This window comes from Mus pahari, chromosome 5, assembly GCF_900095145.1.
Source record: "Mus pahari chromosome 5, PAHARI_EIJ_v1.1, whole genome shotgun sequence".
Taxonomy (NCBI): domain Eukaryota; kingdom Metazoa; phylum Chordata; class Mammalia; order Rodentia; family Muridae; genus Mus; species Mus pahari.
Genome location: NC_034594.1, coordinates 63,271,244 through 63,289,887, shown reverse-complemented (window position 1 = coordinate 63,289,887; position 18,644 = coordinate 63,271,244). Strand labels below are relative to the sequence as shown.

At 43.5% G+C, this 18,644-nt stretch overlaps 1 protein-coding gene across 1 annotated transcript in view; it reads right to left on the bottom strand.

Moving 5' to 3' along the window:
* Positions 1-7,942: 7,942 nt before the first annotated feature.
* Cab39 (calcium binding protein 39) overlaps positions 7,943-18,644 on the bottom strand; it is a 58,709-nt gene continuing 48,007 nt past the window's right edge. The window contains exons 5-9 of the mRNA XM_021198293.2: positions 17,378-17,546; positions 15,008-15,067; positions 12,082-12,147; positions 11,116-11,259; positions 7,943-10,510 (exon numbers count right to left, since the gene is read on the bottom strand). Coding sequence (XP_021053952.1) covers positions 10,322-10,510; positions 11,116-11,259; positions 12,082-12,147; positions 15,008-15,067; positions 17,378-17,546 — 628 coding nt within the window. The 3' untranslated portion in view covers positions 7,943-10,321. The remainder of the gene's footprint in view (positions 10,511-11,115; positions 11,260-12,081; positions 12,148-15,007; positions 15,068-17,377; positions 17,547-18,644) is intronic.

Sequence of the window (18,644 nt, the reverse complement as noted above, 5' to 3'; positions counted from 1 at the left end):
CTTTGTAGACCAGGCTGGCCTCGAACTCAGAAATCCGCCTGCCTCTGCCTCCCAAGTGCTGGGATTAAAGGCGTGCGCCACCACTGCCCGGCTCTGTGTCTCTATACTTAAAGAGCAATTCTCAATAGAGCCAGGTTCTGCTCTGCTGCCCTTGACCTGGAGTCTTAACCGGCTTTCACTCAAGGAAGTCCAGCTGTGGTGGCATATTCAGCCGTTCTCTTGCTGGCTGATTTATGTCTTCACTTTCTTCCACCCTGGCTCATCTCTTTCTCTTATTTATGAGGTATATTGTGGTCTTTGATTTTTATATTTTTATATACATCTTTGCCTTTTGTGGGGGAGTGGATGATTCAGGGATTCAATGAAGTTAAGTACCTTCTGAAAACACAACCAGAACTTTTCTTATCTGTTAATAAATGTGCTTCCTTGAATGTTATGATTCCTACAATATATTATTATTATTGCTCTGACCAGTGAATTGCCTTCTAGAGAAATTAAAGAAAGATAGAGTTGCCTTTGATATTTACCATCCATTTGCCTTCTGGCTCTTTTCATTCCTTTCTGTTTCCATCTGGATCTTCTCTGGGTCCTGAGCTCTCTGTGGCAGTTATAGCAAGCTAACTCCAGGCTATCAATACACTCAGCCAAGGTTTATTCAGAAATGTCTTTACGGTGTCTTCACTTAAAAATCCAGCATGACAGAAATAAATACATTATCATTATTGGTACACTCTTATATAAAATAATAATTATTATATAATGATATTATATGATTATAATTATTATTATTTTATGTTCTCGTTTGTGAGGGTGTATATTCATTGGTGTGAGTGTGGGTGGGCACATGTATATATATGCATGTGGAGGTCAGAGGACAACTTTGGGCCTTCTGTGTGTGCACACACATATATGTGTGTGTATGGGGGCGGGGGTACCCACAGAGGCTAGTCTCATTCTATAGACCAGCCTGGTCTGAAACTATGTAGACCAGGCTGGCCTCAAACTCCTTCCCCATGCTTGTCTCTATTTGTCTTTGCATCTGAGTGATGGGTCTTATGGACAGAATACAATTGGGGTTCGGGGAGTTGGGGTTACAGGAGGTTATGGGTCATACAGTGTAGTGCAGAGAGCTGAAGCCAGGTCCTATGGGAGAACAGCAAGTGTTCGTCACTGCTGAGCCACCTTCTTAGCCCCTCTTCCTCCAGTCCATCTTTTCTTGAGACAATCTCTTGGTGGTGTGGAACTCCCCTAGTAAGTTGGCTGGCTGATGGTGGACTCCTCCAGAAATCCGAATGTTTCTGCCTCTCCAGCTCTGAGATGCCAAGCTCGTGCCACCACGCCTAGCTTTATTGTGTGGGTCCTAGGCATTGAACTCAGGTCCTCAAACTTACAAGGCAAGCACTTTACCCACTGAGCTATCCTCCTAGCCTCAATATTCTTATTTCTGTTGTAATGATAATTTACCAGTTTTGTGCTAAGGGAATATATTATCAGTATTAGTTTCTCAATGGATTATATTTAGCCGGCAGAAAAAAAGTACAAACTTCCTTTTGATGCTAAAGTGTGACCAAGCTGACAGATGGATAGATGCAAATAAATGATTCTTTTAAAAAAAAGTTTAAACTTGATGCTTTTTTAGTAAATTTGTAGAATTAAGAAACTATTTTAAAAATTCAGTGTCAGAACATCTTACTTGCTCCAAAATGTCTCCTCTCACTGTTTGTAGCTCATTCTTGGTCCTGTCCTCGGATGAAATCATTGCTGATCTACTTTCCACCAAACATAGGCTATGTCACATCAATGGTGTCTGAAATACAGTCTCCGGTGCCAAGACTCCTCCTTAGCACAATGTTCTTCTGGCCCCTCCATGTGGCAGCAGGCAGCAGTCACTCAGTGTTCCCTGTAGGGACCAGGCACACTTAGTTCAGGAGTCCGGAGCTGTTGGATGCTTGCATTACTTCAAGGCTGTGGTTCTAAAGACTGCTGCTGCAGACACTTGGCACATGACACTTTTGGACCCATGTCTTCATTTTCTTGAGAAGATTCCCCTCCCCGATATCAATTAGGAACTAAGAAAATGCACCCCCACAAAATAGTCACAGGCCAATCTGATGGAGGCAATTCCCCAGTTGAGAGCCCCTCTTTCCAGGTGTGTTACGTTCCTCTTGAAGGCCATGATAGGGTCATGTTTTACTCTTTTCATACTTTCTTTCCTCTGCCCTTTCATTTCCAACTGTTTGTGAATTTTTCTTTATTTTATTATACATTTGTTTGAGATAATGTCCTATTCTATTAGGCCTGAAACTGATTATGTAGCCTAGGCTGGCCCCAGACTCCTTCATCACGCTTGGCTTTATCTGTGTCTTCGAATCTGAGGAATGACTCTCATAGACAGAACGTCATTGCCAGATCTGGCTGGTATTTTACTGGTCAGATTGGAGAAGCATTTCAGCTGGAGTAGACTTTAATATTGTCACATGTGCTGTTCAGGGCCTGTACAGCTCCTATCTTTCCTCCAACCTCTTTCTCGTTAGAAGCATCCGACTACAGTTCTCAATAAATGTTTTTGGTATCATTTTAACTCTTGTTGATTTTTTTTTAAACAGCCCTTTAAAAAGTGGCTGCTCTAGGGATCAGTATGCATTTTACCACGCCTTACTGATGTTTGATGCTAGCTCCACCATAAGCCCCTCTTTCCTGTGTGCCATTACGTCATAGACAGCAAACCTACATACAAAACTAGCAAAACACTACAGTATTGACTGCACTTGTCTTTTGGAAGTCAGAGGAAAAAAAGCATATTTATCTGTTTTGAAAACCTACATATTCACCTTATCTGGAACTCTTTTTGCAGTAGATTTAATTAGCATCCTCTCCTCTTTCTTCAGTCTAAAGACCTTTCTCTTGTACTGACTTCCTCTGAGACAGGACGGTGAGCAGTAAGTTTCCCAGTCTGTGTGTTTTTGGAAATGACTTCATTTCACCATCACTTTTGAAGGTCAGCTTTACTAGGTATTACTCTTACACCTTTTCCAGTTGTGTTTACTCACTTCCATGTGCCCTTGTGCCATCTTTCCATCATGTGGGTATCAAACTCAGGGCACTGAGTGATGTTACTGGCTAAGCCACATCACCTAGAGGTTACTAGAGATAGAATTCCTGGTTGATTTTTCTCTCTCTCTCTTTAGCACTCTAGACTATTTCTTTCTTTTTTTACCCTCCTCCTCTGGTTCCTATCTCTCTGGATGAGAGAAACAATTGCATCATTGTAGCCCTGAAAGGTTTTGTTGTTGTTTGGTTCTGATTTTGTTTTGTATTGTTTTTGTTTTGAGACAATGTTTAGTCTAGTAGTCAGGACTGGACTTCTCCATCCTCCTGCCTCAGCCTCCTGATGTTGGAACCACAGTCAGGTATCAACTCTGGCTAGGTGAGCGGCTCTTGTTTCAAAGCTTTGTAGCTTTGTCACAGTACAGTTCTTTTCTGGGGACCTCTGCACTGATCTTATTTGATCATTGAGTTCATTGAGTGTCCTGGATGCACTGGACAAAGGTGTTGAGTGACTGTAAACTGATCTTCAGACTAGAATTAGGAGATCTTGATCGGGGTGCAGGGGGCAGCTATAACTTGGCGGTGCCCTGAGCCCAGTGCACAGTCTGCAGAACCCCCATCCTTTTATTAGATTCCAACCTGGAGCTGACCAGTTCCTATTTTCCCTCTTCTTGGTTCACCTTTGTGTCAGATTCTGGCAGGGTCATAGGATCTCCACACCTCAGGAATGCTCTAGATTCTAAACTGGGCATGGTAGCATACACTTGTAATCCCAGCAGTTGGGAGATGGGGGCTAGAGGATTAGTAAATTTGAGGCCAGCCAGGATGACATAGCAAGACCTGTACAAAAACAAAACAACAGCCAAGAGTGGTCAGGATCCGCAGTTCCTTCTTCTGCCCAATCACTGCTTTCCTGGCAAAATGTGGAGGAAGACACTGTTTCTGGGACAAGTGACCTATTGTTATATTCAGGGATCTTCCAGGTTCTAACTCAGTGCTTCTCAACCACCTTCCTAATGCTGTGCCCCTTTAAATAGTTACTCGGGTTGTAGTGACCCCCTCCCCCAACCATCAAATTGATTTTGTTGCTACTTCATAACTGTACAGTTATTTTGCTAAGTTATGAATTGCAATGTAAATATCAGATATGTGGCATATCTGATATGTGACCTCACAGGTTGAGAAGCACCGCTCTAATCTGTCATTGAAACCCACTCTGCTTCCCAGAGCCCTGCTGATTATCTTCCCCAATCTCTCAATGCTCGCATGAGGCATCCCTTACCAGGCAAGGTATTCAGGTAAAGTCCTTCTTTGGCTCCCCTTGCCTCCGCTTTCATGGGGCGAACAGACATGTTGCTTGTATTCTCAGTGGCACAAGAACAGAGACTTAACTTGCTTGGAAGAGAGTGAAGCCAGAGCTTCTCAGGTCCTGTCATTCTAACATGGTGCTGTCCCCACTCACCTGCCTGCCCATCTGACTGCAGAGCCAATGCATACTCTGTCTTGGGGCATTGATGCTGTGAGTGGCCCGTGTCAGCGGAACAGTACATGTCACGGTGATGACAAAGCACCTGGGATTGGCTTTTCATTTTGTTGTTTGAGACAGGGTCTTATGATATTCCCTGGTTACCCGGAAACTCACTATTTAGACCAGGCTGGCCTTGAATTCAGAGATCTACCTGCCTCTGTCTCCACAGTGCTGTGATTAAAGGCTGCCAGCACCAGATTCACAAGGATATTGCTTTTATCTCTGAAACCGGAGGATGAATCAAAAAGTTGGGGAGTATTCTGACCCCCTCCCACTGGGCTTCCCAAGCCATCATGTACTGATGACCTACTGTGTGCTGGGCACTTTCCTCAGGTCCCCTAGAAAGCCTAAGAGTTGGCTTTTACTCTTCTTCCCACCTTGAACAAAGATGCAGCAAGGCTAGTAGGGGAGCAGAAAGGAAGCAAGTCATGCTGGAGAGAACAGGAAACCCTGCTCTGTCACGGCTCTTCACGTTTGCAGGTGAACTTGACATTTTGCCTCAACTGTTGCCAAAACCACAGCCAGACTGAAATGGACAGATCCTTTCAGTGAGATAGTTCTTAATATCTGCTTCTTCCCAACCACAAGTCTGGGTCAAAATTCCACATCTTCCATGGAGAATAAAAGATGCGCGCTGGACGTGCTCTGTAGACACCCCTTTGTGTCTGTGCAGTCCATGAGAAGCAAGCTGCCACCCAGATAGCACACACTCACTTACAGTGCCTCCTGCCTTCCGAGGATCCCGGGGACTCTGGGGGCTGTCATTCAGATGCTGTGTATTATAAGCCTCCTAACTTTCAATGCCTGGAATGTTTTGGGTAGAGATCTGGCTCTGGTCTCCTAGAGGTGCAGATAGGGGATAGGGGGTATCCATAACAAGCAGGTCCTGGTCTGTGGGGACCCATCCCAGGCTAACATCTCAGTGTGGGTGCCATGGGACATTCAGTAAGAGAGGAGAGCACATTAAGTCTCAGATGCTGCCTTGTCCTCAGCTAGCAGTAGGGTGTCTGCAGGTTCTGTAGCCCACAAGGAATGGTAGATGCTGGACCCCTCTGTGCTGCTTCCAACAGACCAACGCTTGGAGAGTGAAGGGGGACTTTCAGAGCTTGCCACTCAGAACCACAGAGAACAATGTCTGCCTGCTTGGTGTAGGAGGCAGAAACACCACTGGCATGCTCATGTCAACACCACACATTCACCCAGGGCTTCCTCTGCTCCCCACGTTTCTATCCCTAACTCCTCCAGCTTGTTTGAAAGTGATGTCCCTCCAACAATCTCCAGGCTTCCCAACACCAGAGACAACCTCCCTCCCCCACTGGACTCCCAGGTCTTTTCAATGCCCAGATAAATCTGCAGCACTAAATCAAGGAACTATACCGCCCTCCAGTGGGCTTAAAGAGTAAAAGCAGCTCAGCGCAGCCACCTAGAGGCTGGGTTGCTACATGGATGGGGTGTTGGTCAGGCTGACAAAGCTTCCAATGAGGCGCTATCATCTATTTGGGACCAGGTCTTGGGAAACACTTGGGTCAGTGAGGATGAAGTTTTTCTTTTCCCACCAGCCAGTTGTCATTCATCATCAGAGAAGCTGCTGGGTCTAGAGAAGGGCCCTGTGGCCATCATATACAGGCAATGTATATGAACCGATGATCCTGAATCCAAGTTACAGATTGGCATCCAGCTCTACCCACTGGTGGAAACTCCCAAGAGGGCCAGGACCACAGGCTGGACCACTCAGCAATGGCACCTGGGAGTTTCCAATGGCCTGCTAGTCACCGAGAACAACTTTCATCAGGTTCACCTTTGCATCTCAATGGAAAGGAAACTCCACATACTGCAAAATGTATCTATCAATTTCCACCCCATGGAGTGTGTCACTAAGACAAATTCCAGGGACCACTGAGATGGAGGTGGTTAAGAAGTTATTGCCTGGGAAGTTTTAATTTTGATCAGCTAAAATTACAAAACCTGTTACCTGTGTGGAAATGTAGAAGCACGTTATGTCCATAGACACCTACAAGGTACTTGAGTTGCAGGAAGAAAAGTAACTGCAGAGGATGTAGTCTCTTATCCAGGAACCTGGTGTGTGTGTGAGAGGGGGGGGGGAGAGGGGGAAAAGCAGAAAGGGGGAGAGGGGGAGAGAAAGGGAGTGCACTCTCCAGGGACAAGAATACAGGGAATCAGACATGGGTTTCTGAGATCTTTGTAGGGGATGGTGCCACAGCAGCTCCATCTTTGTGCAGTCAGTCACTGGCCCTCCAGGTAGTGTTGAATGCAGGGAGGCAGGTCCCTGGAGGCCCAGAGCTTCCAGGCCTTAGTAAAACAGTCTTGGCCCCCTACGTGCTTCGTGGAGGGAGGTATATGGGGGCAACTAGAGGAAAACTTTAGAAGAAAACTGATGATCGCACATGGAAGGACGTTTTCAGACTCCTCCTGAGGTCTAGTTGTTGAATTCTGAGGAAGCAGCTCAGCGTTGGGAACAAATGTCTCATGGGAAACTCTGGGAGCAGCTAAGAGATGGTTGGCAGAGGTGAGCAACCAGGCTGTGAGCCAGAGCAATGCAAGAGTAGTACATCATTGTCCTCTTCTCTAAAGGATCTCACTGGCATCTGTGGGATCCCCTATGACCTGGGGTGACTGTGGAACATTGCAGCCCTTGGGGATTCAATGATCATTAGCCCATCTAGTCCTTGCAGGTTAGGATGGAAACAAGCAGCCCAGGATGCTTAGTCAGCATGCAGCTGGAAGACTGCAAGGATTCCATGGGGGTAGGGAAGTGGAATGTGAGCTTCGGGGTAGGCTAACTCTGGCCTGGCAGATGAACAGTAAGATGCTTTAACTCTACTGAAGCATCTCTGGCAAGAGCAGGCCCCATGTCCTGCTGCCCGAAATGGAGAGCTTATTGACAGACAAGGTTAAGGGTTGGCAGGGTTGTACATAGGCAAGGAGTCACCTCTGGAGACAGAATAGGGGCCACATGGCCTTGGTGCCAGTCCTAGGCTTCCTAGGTCTCTACTTCCCCATGGACATGCTCCAGTGACCTGTGACTCTCCCTGTCAGGCAGTGAGTCTCCACTGTTGATAAAGGAACAAAAGATAGATCCACACTCCAAATGTTGGGGTGTGGGGGCGGGTGGGGGTACCATAAAATGGTAACATTGATATTGCACTTGGAGACAAGAAAGGGCTATGTGACACAATAATCACCCTGCACACAGGGGCAAGATAAGGGGAAAACTGCAGGTGTACTAATCTTGAGTAAGGAAAAAAAGAGTGTTAACTGTTTCCTACCTGCTGACAAATTATATGCTTTTGTCTCTTGATGGAACTCTCCACTGTGACATGTGACTGTCTAAAGGACATCATAAGACAGTTTCTCCAAAATTTTATTTTAATTTAAATTACAGGGCCAGCCAGATATTCTGATAAGAAATTCACTTTTCCTCAGGAGAAAGGAAACACTTCCATGTCATTAACAATTGTATACATCTCCCACTTTTTTTTAAGGGTTAAAAAAAAAAATCACATTAAGTAACTGCCTTAAGTAAAATTAACCCTTTATAACACCAAAGAAACCACACCCAGGATAATCGTTCTGGTAATAGGAACCTAGAAAATGATCACACTTTAAATGCAACTTTTCAATCTTGAATGTTTTCACATTGTTCTGTTTAAAAACAATCCAGAAAGCCTTCTCAGCCTTCGGCTTCCAATGCATGAGTGACAGTTCTCTGACACACTGCATCCCATCTTCCACAGCAAGACTCTGGCACTGCTCTCTGTTAGCCCAAGTGGAAGCTAATCTGTCATCTCAAGTCCTAAGAGCTAGCCTGGCAAGGAGACACTCCTTCCACTTAGTGTAATGGCCGCTGTGTCACCAAATCCTGGCTCACAACAGAGTGGCAAGGCCTGGGTCACTTAGCGCAGCTGAGTCTGCACACTCCCCAGCTTGCCCTTGTCCAGAAGACTGAATGCGTTCTCTGTCTCTACTAGAGAACATCACCTCTACACGCACACACATGGGTAAAGAGAGCCTTGGAATCCCTTTATTGTAGACTGCCATTTAGATGACATAGAACAGACCTGTATTTTCTGGAGTGGGTTTTCTGACTTGTATTCCTTGGAGGAAACCTTAAAATCCGCTAAGACATCAGCTCGGAGGCTCCTTTTACTGGCCAATGAATAATTTAGTTAGTAAGAGAGGCTGACAAAGAGTAATTATGTAAAGATTTTAGTCAGCTACAGCCATGCTGAATTGGATCGGGCAAACTCTGATTTTAAGTTGTTAGTTGTGATCCGTGTGTCACTAAGACAGACAGAGACCATTCTAGTAACTTTATGTAGATACAGTCTAGGAGACATTGTTCTGCTGTGGTCACAGTCACAAAAAGTGGTGCAAAATCAGTTACTTTATAAATACTGATAATCTGCAGCATTAAGGAAAAGGACATTAAACCCATCCATCTCCACCATGACATCAGGACCAGGGCTCTTCTTTCCCTTAGAGAAGCCAAAGTTTTAATTATTCAGTTTCTCGGCTACTGTACTGGATATTACGTACGTACTCGAAGAAAGAAACGGTGCTCTATAGGAAGTCCCTCACAAAACAAAACAAAACAAAACAGAACAAAAAAACAAACCAGCATTATTTAGCATAATCTGTATCATTCATAGATATGGCAATCTTAGGACTCATTTTAAATGAATAAGGCCAATATTCTGCAAGAATATGTAGCAGACAGAGTTCCAGGTATCTAGTTCTGCCTGCCAAAGGCGCCCCATTGGGTAACTGAATACAAGGGATTGGTTCTTTTTCTTTTAATGCTGTGATCCTTAAATGTTAAAATCAGCATTTTCATGTAATCTCAAGTATTTCAATTACATATGAGCATTCTTTTTTTTTTTTTTTTTTGCAAAACTCAGGTAATAGTTACATACTACTACAATAACATTCCTCTGCTGTACAAATTAAACGATTTAAAAGAAATGAGCATTCTAAGAATTATATACAAAAGAAACCTGTAAGCAGTGTTGAAATGAAACATAGGTGTTGCTGCTAGCTCTACTGTTGTAAAACACCTTCAAAAGTAAAATTAACAAACACCCTTCAACATATCCAGGTTTACAAGTTTCAAGAAAATCAAATGTCACAAAGTTCTAGAAAGCTGTGAAAAAGCATATATACACACTTTCTTATGACCTTATGAAGCTCCACACTTGACAAGTTGCTAAGCTTCAGTATCAATTTATTTGCACACCAACTTTATCCTCCCCGAAGCTCACACTGGATACAGCTCTCCCTTCTGATCTCCAACAGTCCCCGTATGCGCCATCTTCCTCCGGGAGAGATGGGTGGGTAGACTTGGGCCACACTGCACAGACCTGCAGAGAGCAGTGCCGACGGACGGGCAGGTGTCAGCGATGTATCACCGTCTTTTCCCTAGACCACTCTCACTGTACATTTGCTTTCATGAACCCAGCCATGTTCAGAACTCCTGTAGCAAATTGGAGGTCTGTGAGTTCTGAAAAGACACGGAGATCAAGGGAAAGAAAGACCACGTGCGCTCTAATGTGCAAGCAGCAGCAGCTACGTTCTCCAACCTGGACTGAAAAACAAAAAGGTAAAATGAAAAACCGTTCACTGAACAGCAGATTAGCAGTAGTGCTCCCCATGAATCGATGAGAGTGCCTGATGCTGAGGAGCTGACAGCAAGTGCTGAGCTTGGATGGGACCGGGGTTCACTGGACACTAGGCTTCTTGCTGGGCAGCTCTCTTCAAATCCCTGATCTGCTTGACTAAATAGGTCTTCTCATCATTGAACTGCTCGTCCTCGGTCCTGTCATTCTGAAACTTGCTGAGGAACTCGATGAGTTTGGTCTGGTTCTTAAGGAGGATGTCTAGGATGGGCTGCGTCTTGTTGGGGTTGGCCACAAACACCTGCAGAAGAGAAAGCCATGCGAGTCAGAAAGCCATCAGTGTCCACCCAGCAAGCTCCTGGGCAGACAGGGACAGGGGTCTTTTCTTTACAAGAACTTACTTTTATATGATAATGAGGGTAATAATAATTACATGGTTAGCACAAAGACTGCCAAGCCACTCTGCCAACCCTGAAACACAGTACTTAGGACTAAATACTGACTTTGAGTTTAGAATCAAATTATTTCTGGGCACAGGAGGTCAGACTGAAATTTAAGAGGGACACCCCCAAGGAAAGCATTAAAACTACCCCTGGCTTCGCACAGGCCCTCACTGAATCTGCAGAAAGAGTGAATGTAAGGGGTGGGAGGGTGCAGGAGAAGGACAGCAGGGGCCGTGTTTGTCTGCAAATATCTTATGTGTAAGCTGGAGAGTAACACCCCTCCCTGACTATACTTTCCCACCCCATTTTCACGTACAAGGGCACAGCCCATTTCCATCCAGGTCCCTCTTCTGTTAAACGCTCTGAATGAACTGAGTTATCACTTTGGTTACCAAAACTGGCACTATTTTAGTAATTGCAATGAACAGTTTCAGAAGGCGGCACTGTTGCCCGTGCGGCTTACCTTGAACACGTGGAAGGCCTCGAACTGGATGTTGCGGCTCTTGTCTCGGAGGAGGTTCATCATCAGCTTGAGGTTCTCGGGCTTACTGATGTACTTCGTCATAATAGTGAAGTTGTGTCTGTCCAACAGCAGCTCACCCAGAAGCTGAGAAGACATTAGACCATTACTCTTAAATTATTAAGACTTAAAGCAAATAAAAAAATTAAACAACCCATTTGATAGTCATCACCTGATGCTAGAAGAGACTAGTTTCAAAACACAGCAACAAAATAACTATGAACAATGTAACAAACTACCACTACCCAGAAAAGGAAAGGGTTGTTCTAGGAAGTTCTGATTAGTAACTAATCTTTTTCCTGTTTTAAATTCTATTTAGCAGGACTTGCTTTCCAGGATGAAGGGTGTTTACCTAAACACATGCTAAGTGTTTCATTTTCTCACATCGGCCTCACAAAGCTGAATCTTTGGCAGCGGTTCCTCAAGACAACCCTGACTGTTAAGAAACCACGCAGGGAGCTGAAACCACCTTCACTGGCCGCAGAGTGTCCTCACGACTCCATATAAACTCAGTGTGCAACGGCTCCTGCTCAGCTGGGACTTTTCCTCCAGGTTGCTCTTGCACAGAGCTCTCCTGAGGCCGTGTAGCAGCTACATACCCGGCGGGAGCAGGCATTGTGCATTGATAGTTGAGGGCATGCCCTGGTGCCAGTCTGCCTGCATTGAGATCTGTAGCCTTGAGTGGCATATTCCCCTTTGGTGTCCCTACCTTATACTGTGGGCATACAGATCACTACCATACCCCAAACCCTGAAAACAAAACAAAACAAAACAAAACAAAACAACCATGCCCAAATCACAAATATACTTTTTCCTAAAGCCCTACAACCAACACCTGATTCTCCAAGTTTAAGTCACAAATACATAATGAAGAGAAATGAATGACATGAAAAAGAGAATGTGACATACCTTCAGTGACTGTCTCTTTGTCACATAATTTTCTGAATGAAGTAGCTTTTCATATTCACTGAAAAACTAGGAGAGCAGAAAACACACATCAGGATAGGGAAAAGGCAGCTAGATAACACTGTAAAGTTCAGGACAGACTCTGAAATCAACAAAGGCCTGTGCTCTCTTGCTGACAATTATGTGATGTCAAACCTTCCTTTCTCTTGGGCCCCTCTGGTGATGCCACCAGCCACTTCTAATTAGGGAGCTCCTGGGACGGGTCCCCTCCAGGTTTCAGTCAGATCCAGAGATGACTCTGACAAGTCTCCCTCTACACCCTAACTCCATGTGCATAATACCAACACAGTGGTTCTCAACCTTCCTAATGCTGCAACCCTTTAAGACATGTGCTGACCTCTACCATAACATTATGTAATTGCTACTTCATAACTGTAATTTTGCTACTGTAATGAATCATAATGTAAGGAACATATTCATTACATACTGTAATGAATCATAAGTGAGGAACAATGCATTAACACCTCACACTTTCCATATTCATTTCTTGGTGTTAAAAATTCCTATTATTTCATAAACAGGAACTCAATTTGTCTAAACCACAAAGAGAAAAATGAACCTGTTCTTTCAAGGAAGGAGAGAAAATAAAGCTGAGAGAGGGGAGAAACCTCCAGTGTGTTAAGTAGATGGAGGTTTTGAAAGGTGAGAACTTGCATCAAAGGTGAAGGAAGGGAGTAATATTACTTAGAAATGGGGCAGGGAAAAGATATTCCTGCAAGAAGCACAAGGAAGTTATAGCTTGAGAGACCTGGGGAGTGCAAAGCTGCAAATCAGAGCTGATAGGGCCACCATGGCTTCAAAGCCGGAGTAGGAGCAACTAAAACCAACCCATGGCGGGCAACCCAACTCGCAGTTAAGGATGTCAACAGGTAATTCTGAGCACCAGCACACATCTTTTAACTGACTGCCTCCCCCTAATGCTTTAGTTGGTAAAACAAAAACAAAAACAAAACAAAACTAAGAATCAAAGTGGTTGGGGTTTTAAGTGCATATATTTTATGATAGGACTTGATATTCCTTCTCCCTCAGATCTGACTGTACTCCACACATTTCTGTAAAAAGTCTTTCTAGAATTTTGTTAGCTGATGTCACATCCACAAATAATTTGTAAAACCCACCTTACTTCAACATTAAAATAGACATCATCACCTATAGAACTCTCTTTAAATAAGGTAGACTATCTGTGGGAGCCTTTAAATTAAGTTGGTAGAATAATAAAAGAGTTTTGAGGCCTTGTGGAAATAAAGTAGGTTAACAATGACTAACTCTTACTATGGTTACACAGTCTCCATGAGCTTTATAAAGCATCAGAGGCCACACACTGTTATCAGTGGACACATGCTACTCTGAGGCCACAGAAGGCCCAGAGTCAAGAAAGCCTTTGCTCTTAGGACTTGAAGCCAGACTCAAGTTTCTGATGTTAGAGCAGTGGTTCTCAACTTTGCTAATAATGCAATCCTTTCTCTCCCCATCTCCCGCCCCCTTTGTTTTTTGAGATAGGGTTTTTCTGTGTGCCTTGGCTGAACTTGCTCTGTAGACCAGGCTGGCCTCCAACTCAGAGCTTGCCTCTGCCTCTTGAATGCTGGGATTAAAGGCGTGCGTTACCACTATCCAGTGCTTCAACCCTTTGATACAGTTCCTCAGGTTGTCATGATCTCCAACCATAAAATTATTTCCTTGCTTTTTCATAACTGCTTTTGCTGTTATAAACCATATGTAAATATCTCATATGCAGGCTATCTAATATGACCATTTAAAAGGGTCATGACCAAAAGGTTGAGAACCACCCTGTTAAAAAGCCTATGATGCTTCAAAGAAACAAAAGCTGCCACCTCAAGCCAGAAACACAAAGGAAACACCCACATCCAAACAGTCATGGCAGAAATAAAGTGCTGTCAATGTTTAAGTCACTGATGAGGCTGCTTTCTTAGCCACATGCTGTGCTGCTGCTGGGAGAGGAGGAAGCACAGGTTTTGCCTCCAGAACCTTATAATGGAGCGGGATAGGAAAGCAAATGATGAAGTACTAACAATATTTAAAACTTCAAAGATTTAAACTACTAGTGGAAGGATTAAAAACTAAGCCAAGTCTTGTAGAATGGACAGGAAGTTTAAGTGGAGAGTTATTATTCTAAGTTCTCTACACGTGCCTATCAGAGCCTAGACAGCGTATAGGGAACTACTGTGGCACTGTGAGAAGTCCTCCAGAAGAAGGGAGAGGTATATGAGTGAACACAGGCACTGTGGTCTTGGGGCAGCTGTGTGGCTGATGGGCAGTAAATCATCAAGCACCCGGGATCACTGACAGCTCTCTGGAGGTCATCACTGCTGGGTTTGACCGACAATGACACAGAGCTGGAAGCAACCTTACCGATGGCTAGTCCAATGTCCTCACTTTACAAATAAGGAGGGTTTCTAAGCCCCCAAGCAGTGAGTGCCTTGGCCATGGCCACAAAGGAGTAAGCAGCGAAGCAGGGGCAGAGCTGGGGTCCTGCCCACTAGGCCAGCGCTGCTCAAATCCTATCAGCTGCTGCCTCTTTCTCTCTACTTGTGTGCAGCAACTGATGAAAAAGGAAGAAAAAGTATAAAAGTCAGACTAAATTCTCTTTGCATCTTAACTAGATTATCATTCAGGAGCAAAAATGACCACTTCCCCCTTCTAAAGTAAGAAAAGATGCAAAGGGCAATGAATCAAGGTCAAATTTTGCTTCAGACTTAGTAGTCCTCAATGTTGTTTCAGTAAAGTGATCATAGCACTATTTACAAACACCATAGACTCAAATATTCTGATGCAAAATCTAACTTAAATCTCCATTTAAAATTTTTTGTTAAAAATTACAAACGTCATTTAAAATATTTCACATACTTACTCTATCATAATGTTGTTCCAAAAATTCTGCACTGAGCAATTTATGTCTTGTGAGTAAATCCTAGAAAAAGAAAAACATGTATTTTTAGACTTGCTCTCCATTAATGCTTTCTTAGGAAAGAGAATTCTAAAATATCTGCCAAACTGCCTAATAAACTGTTGTTAACTATTAGCACACAGTAACTACTTAATATTTCATCATAATTTTTACTCAGGACCATAAAGTGACCACGAAATGACCTTTGTCTCAGTAAGTTAGAACTGTTTATGCCTCATTATAGGTGCCCCTGGCCCGAGGTCACGCCATGGACAGCAATCCAGCTTGAGCTCCTTTGTGGGGATTACTGAGATCAGGGTATGCAGGGAGTTGATCTGCCACCCACCTCCCAAAAATGTCCCTCACAGAAGCTTTTTGTCTGTCTAGTCATCTACTCCTGACCCTAGACTCTGACTTAACATCACTTCCTCAGAAAACTTTTCCTGATGGGTCATAGTTGTAATTCTACATGTGCTTTTGGGATTATTTAGTAAGTCCTCTCTTTCATTAGACTGTCAGTTCCATAAAACCAAGGATCACACTGGTATTTACAACTTTTGAATTTCTGGCACCTTAAACTCTTCCTAGTACATAGCAAGGGCTTAGTATTAAATAAATACATCAATGAATGAACCAGGAAAATTAGACGATGTGTTTGGGACATCATCATACTCAATAGTCTTCATGGTATATTGTTACGAAAGCTTCTAACCCCACCCAAGGGTTCACACTGTTCAAACTGCTGCACAGGGCTTGTGCTGGATTTCCTCATTTAAAGAGGGGTCTTCAAGAAACCTTGCTAATTTTCCCCAAGACTCCTGTGAGAGTTAAACAAGTGAAATAAAAAAGCTGGAATTAAGTTTCAGCCTCTCTGGAGATGCAGTAGTCATTTTACTGAAACCTTCAGTAACCATCTGCTGCTCAGCATGATTTTACATGCAGGGTCTTTCTCCACGTGACAGGTGCTACAAGCCCCCATCACAGGCAGAAAGGAAAGTTATAGTGTGTCCAGAACCTTAGCCAGCATCAATGGTTGCAATGAAAAAAAGGAACACAATCACTTCCAAGGGAGTTATCGGAAACTGGATGGATGGAGACTAGCATGTCAGAATCTGTTCACGGTGATGCCACTTCAATTTTGTGGCTGAATCATACTTGTGGGCAATCTGAGTAAGTGCAGCCAGAGGGCCCTCTTCCATGAAAGACACTACCACACCTCTCTTCACACTGGGCTGCTGCTCCTGAATGGAGCACTCCCTTCCATTGATGCATCCTAATCGTGAGTCTTACCCCACAACTGCAGTGAACTTGAGACATCATGGTGACACTCTATTGTATCTCAAATTAACTACAGTTTGCTTCATATATGACATTTACATATATGTATCTGAGAAATTACCTAAAGCTTCTGCAGAAGCTGTACTGACTTTGGAAAATAAATCCTTGGTACTCTTCACGCCTTGCTCTCAGGGTGGAACCCTACTGTCAGTCTCCAGGCCTTACATATTCACTACCCTCACCTACTGTCAGTCTCCAGGCCTTACGTATTCATTACCCTCACGTGAGCTTTACCCAGAGCCTGAGGCTCTTTCTTAAGAAGCTGAGCTCTTACAAGGAAAGCGACAATTCTGTGTTAGTATTCATGGCTTCTGAGTATGCGTGAGCTACATGTACTAAACAAGAATTCAACAACTTAGCCGGGAGTGGCGGCACACGCCTTTAATCCCAGCACTCGGGAGGCAGAGGCAGGCAGATTTCTGAGTTCGAGGCCAGCCTGGTCTACAAANTGAGTTCCAGGACAGCCAAGGCTACAGAGAACCCTGTCTCAAAAAACAAAACAAAACAAAACAAAACAACAAAAAACAAAAAAAGAATTCAACAACTTATAGCTGTTCACCCTGAATGTGGTTCTTGTATTTGATAACACATATATTCCAAAAACCATGGCCTCTGAGTAGAGGCCAATTCCATTACCCCATCTAGTGCCAGCCAAAGGAGGCACTACAGAGTGCCTCATCACAAGAGAAAGCCTGGTTGTTGGACAATCTGTATATTATCTATGCCACACTTAGTGAATAATTGGACAGGAAAGTGCAATTTTGACCTTACAGGACTTTTGTTTTTCTGATAAGATTTGAGAATTTAAATTTTTTTTTTTTTTTTTTTTTTACATTTTTGGCTGTTTTTGTGGTTTTACTACAAATACCTGAGGCATGCAAATGCATATAAAACACACCTTTATTTCCACTAGAGGGCAGTGTGAGTAGAGGAGACAAAGATGGGGAAACAATCTGACTTGCAAGTGTGCTTAGAATTTAAGTTTTTAAATGTTACCTTGAATGTAGCAAATGCATCTGAAGCTATGTCAAATGTTGACATTTCAACATATCTGAAGAAGTCATAAAACTGTTCTGACCACAAAATGATTTTTGCAAGCGGTTCATGTCTGATGCATTCTCTTAACATTATCCCACAATTAAGAGCTATTTCTGGAGATTCATACCTGTAAAACAAAACAAAACAAAACAAACAAAAGCCATACATGATTTCTCTTTCAAGACAGCAAAAGTGAACATTTCAAATTTTCTCAATGGTAGTTTCAGATATTCCTAAGTGACTACAGCCATTTTACAGCAGGGTCATTTAATCTGGAGCCTACAGCTGTGTGCAGAGGTAGACAGTTGCATTCAATCAAGAAAACTCAACTACGGCAGAGACCATGAGACTACAAGTTCTGGTGGGAAAAGTCTAGAAAGAAGAGTTACAATATCCAAGACCTGAGCTCACCTAACGCGCTCACAACAGACAAAAGAACCACAACTCGAAAAGAAGAGCAATACAGTATTTTTCCAAATTCAGAAATTGACAGTATAAACACATATCCATCCATCAAATATACAGCAATTATACATCACTGTTTTGACACTCAAAACAGTACTTCCAGATTCTCAGAGTCATGTACACCTCACAAAACTGCAAGCCTCTAGAATTCTAAAGATTTTACAAAACATCTCTACCATGGAGAACCCAGGGATCCTGGCACCTCCTGGCTAACTCTCCAAATGCTGCCTTTTCCTTTATTCTCAGTTCCATCTCAGCATTTCTTCCCTGTGATCATGAAGAAAATCTCTCAGCCGAGCAGGCACCTTCCCTTCTCACAAGCCTTTTCATAGACTGCTATCTGCTCAGACAGGCTGCTCTCTCTCATGTTCCAAGATGCCAATGCTGGCTCTGCTTCTTTCCCACCGACAAGCTCACATACGTTGGTTTTTTTTTTTTGGTAGTCAAACATTTCTCAATTCTCTATTTGGCCAATAGAGACTTCCTCTTGGCTAAAACAGGACTGACCAAGATCTGTCTGTGTAATGTTCTCTGATGGTTCTCTGCTTGTCTATCTATGCCGTTTTGTTTGTGTTACGGTTGATCAAATTCAAGGCATTGTGAATACTTAGCAAGTATTCTATCACTGAGCCACATCCCAGCACTATCCCCCTCTTTAAAAATAGGGAAGAAGCCAGGCGTGTTGGTGCACGCCCTTAATCCCAGCACTCGGGAGGCAGAGACAGGTGGATTTCTGAGTTCGAGGCCAGCCTGGTCTACA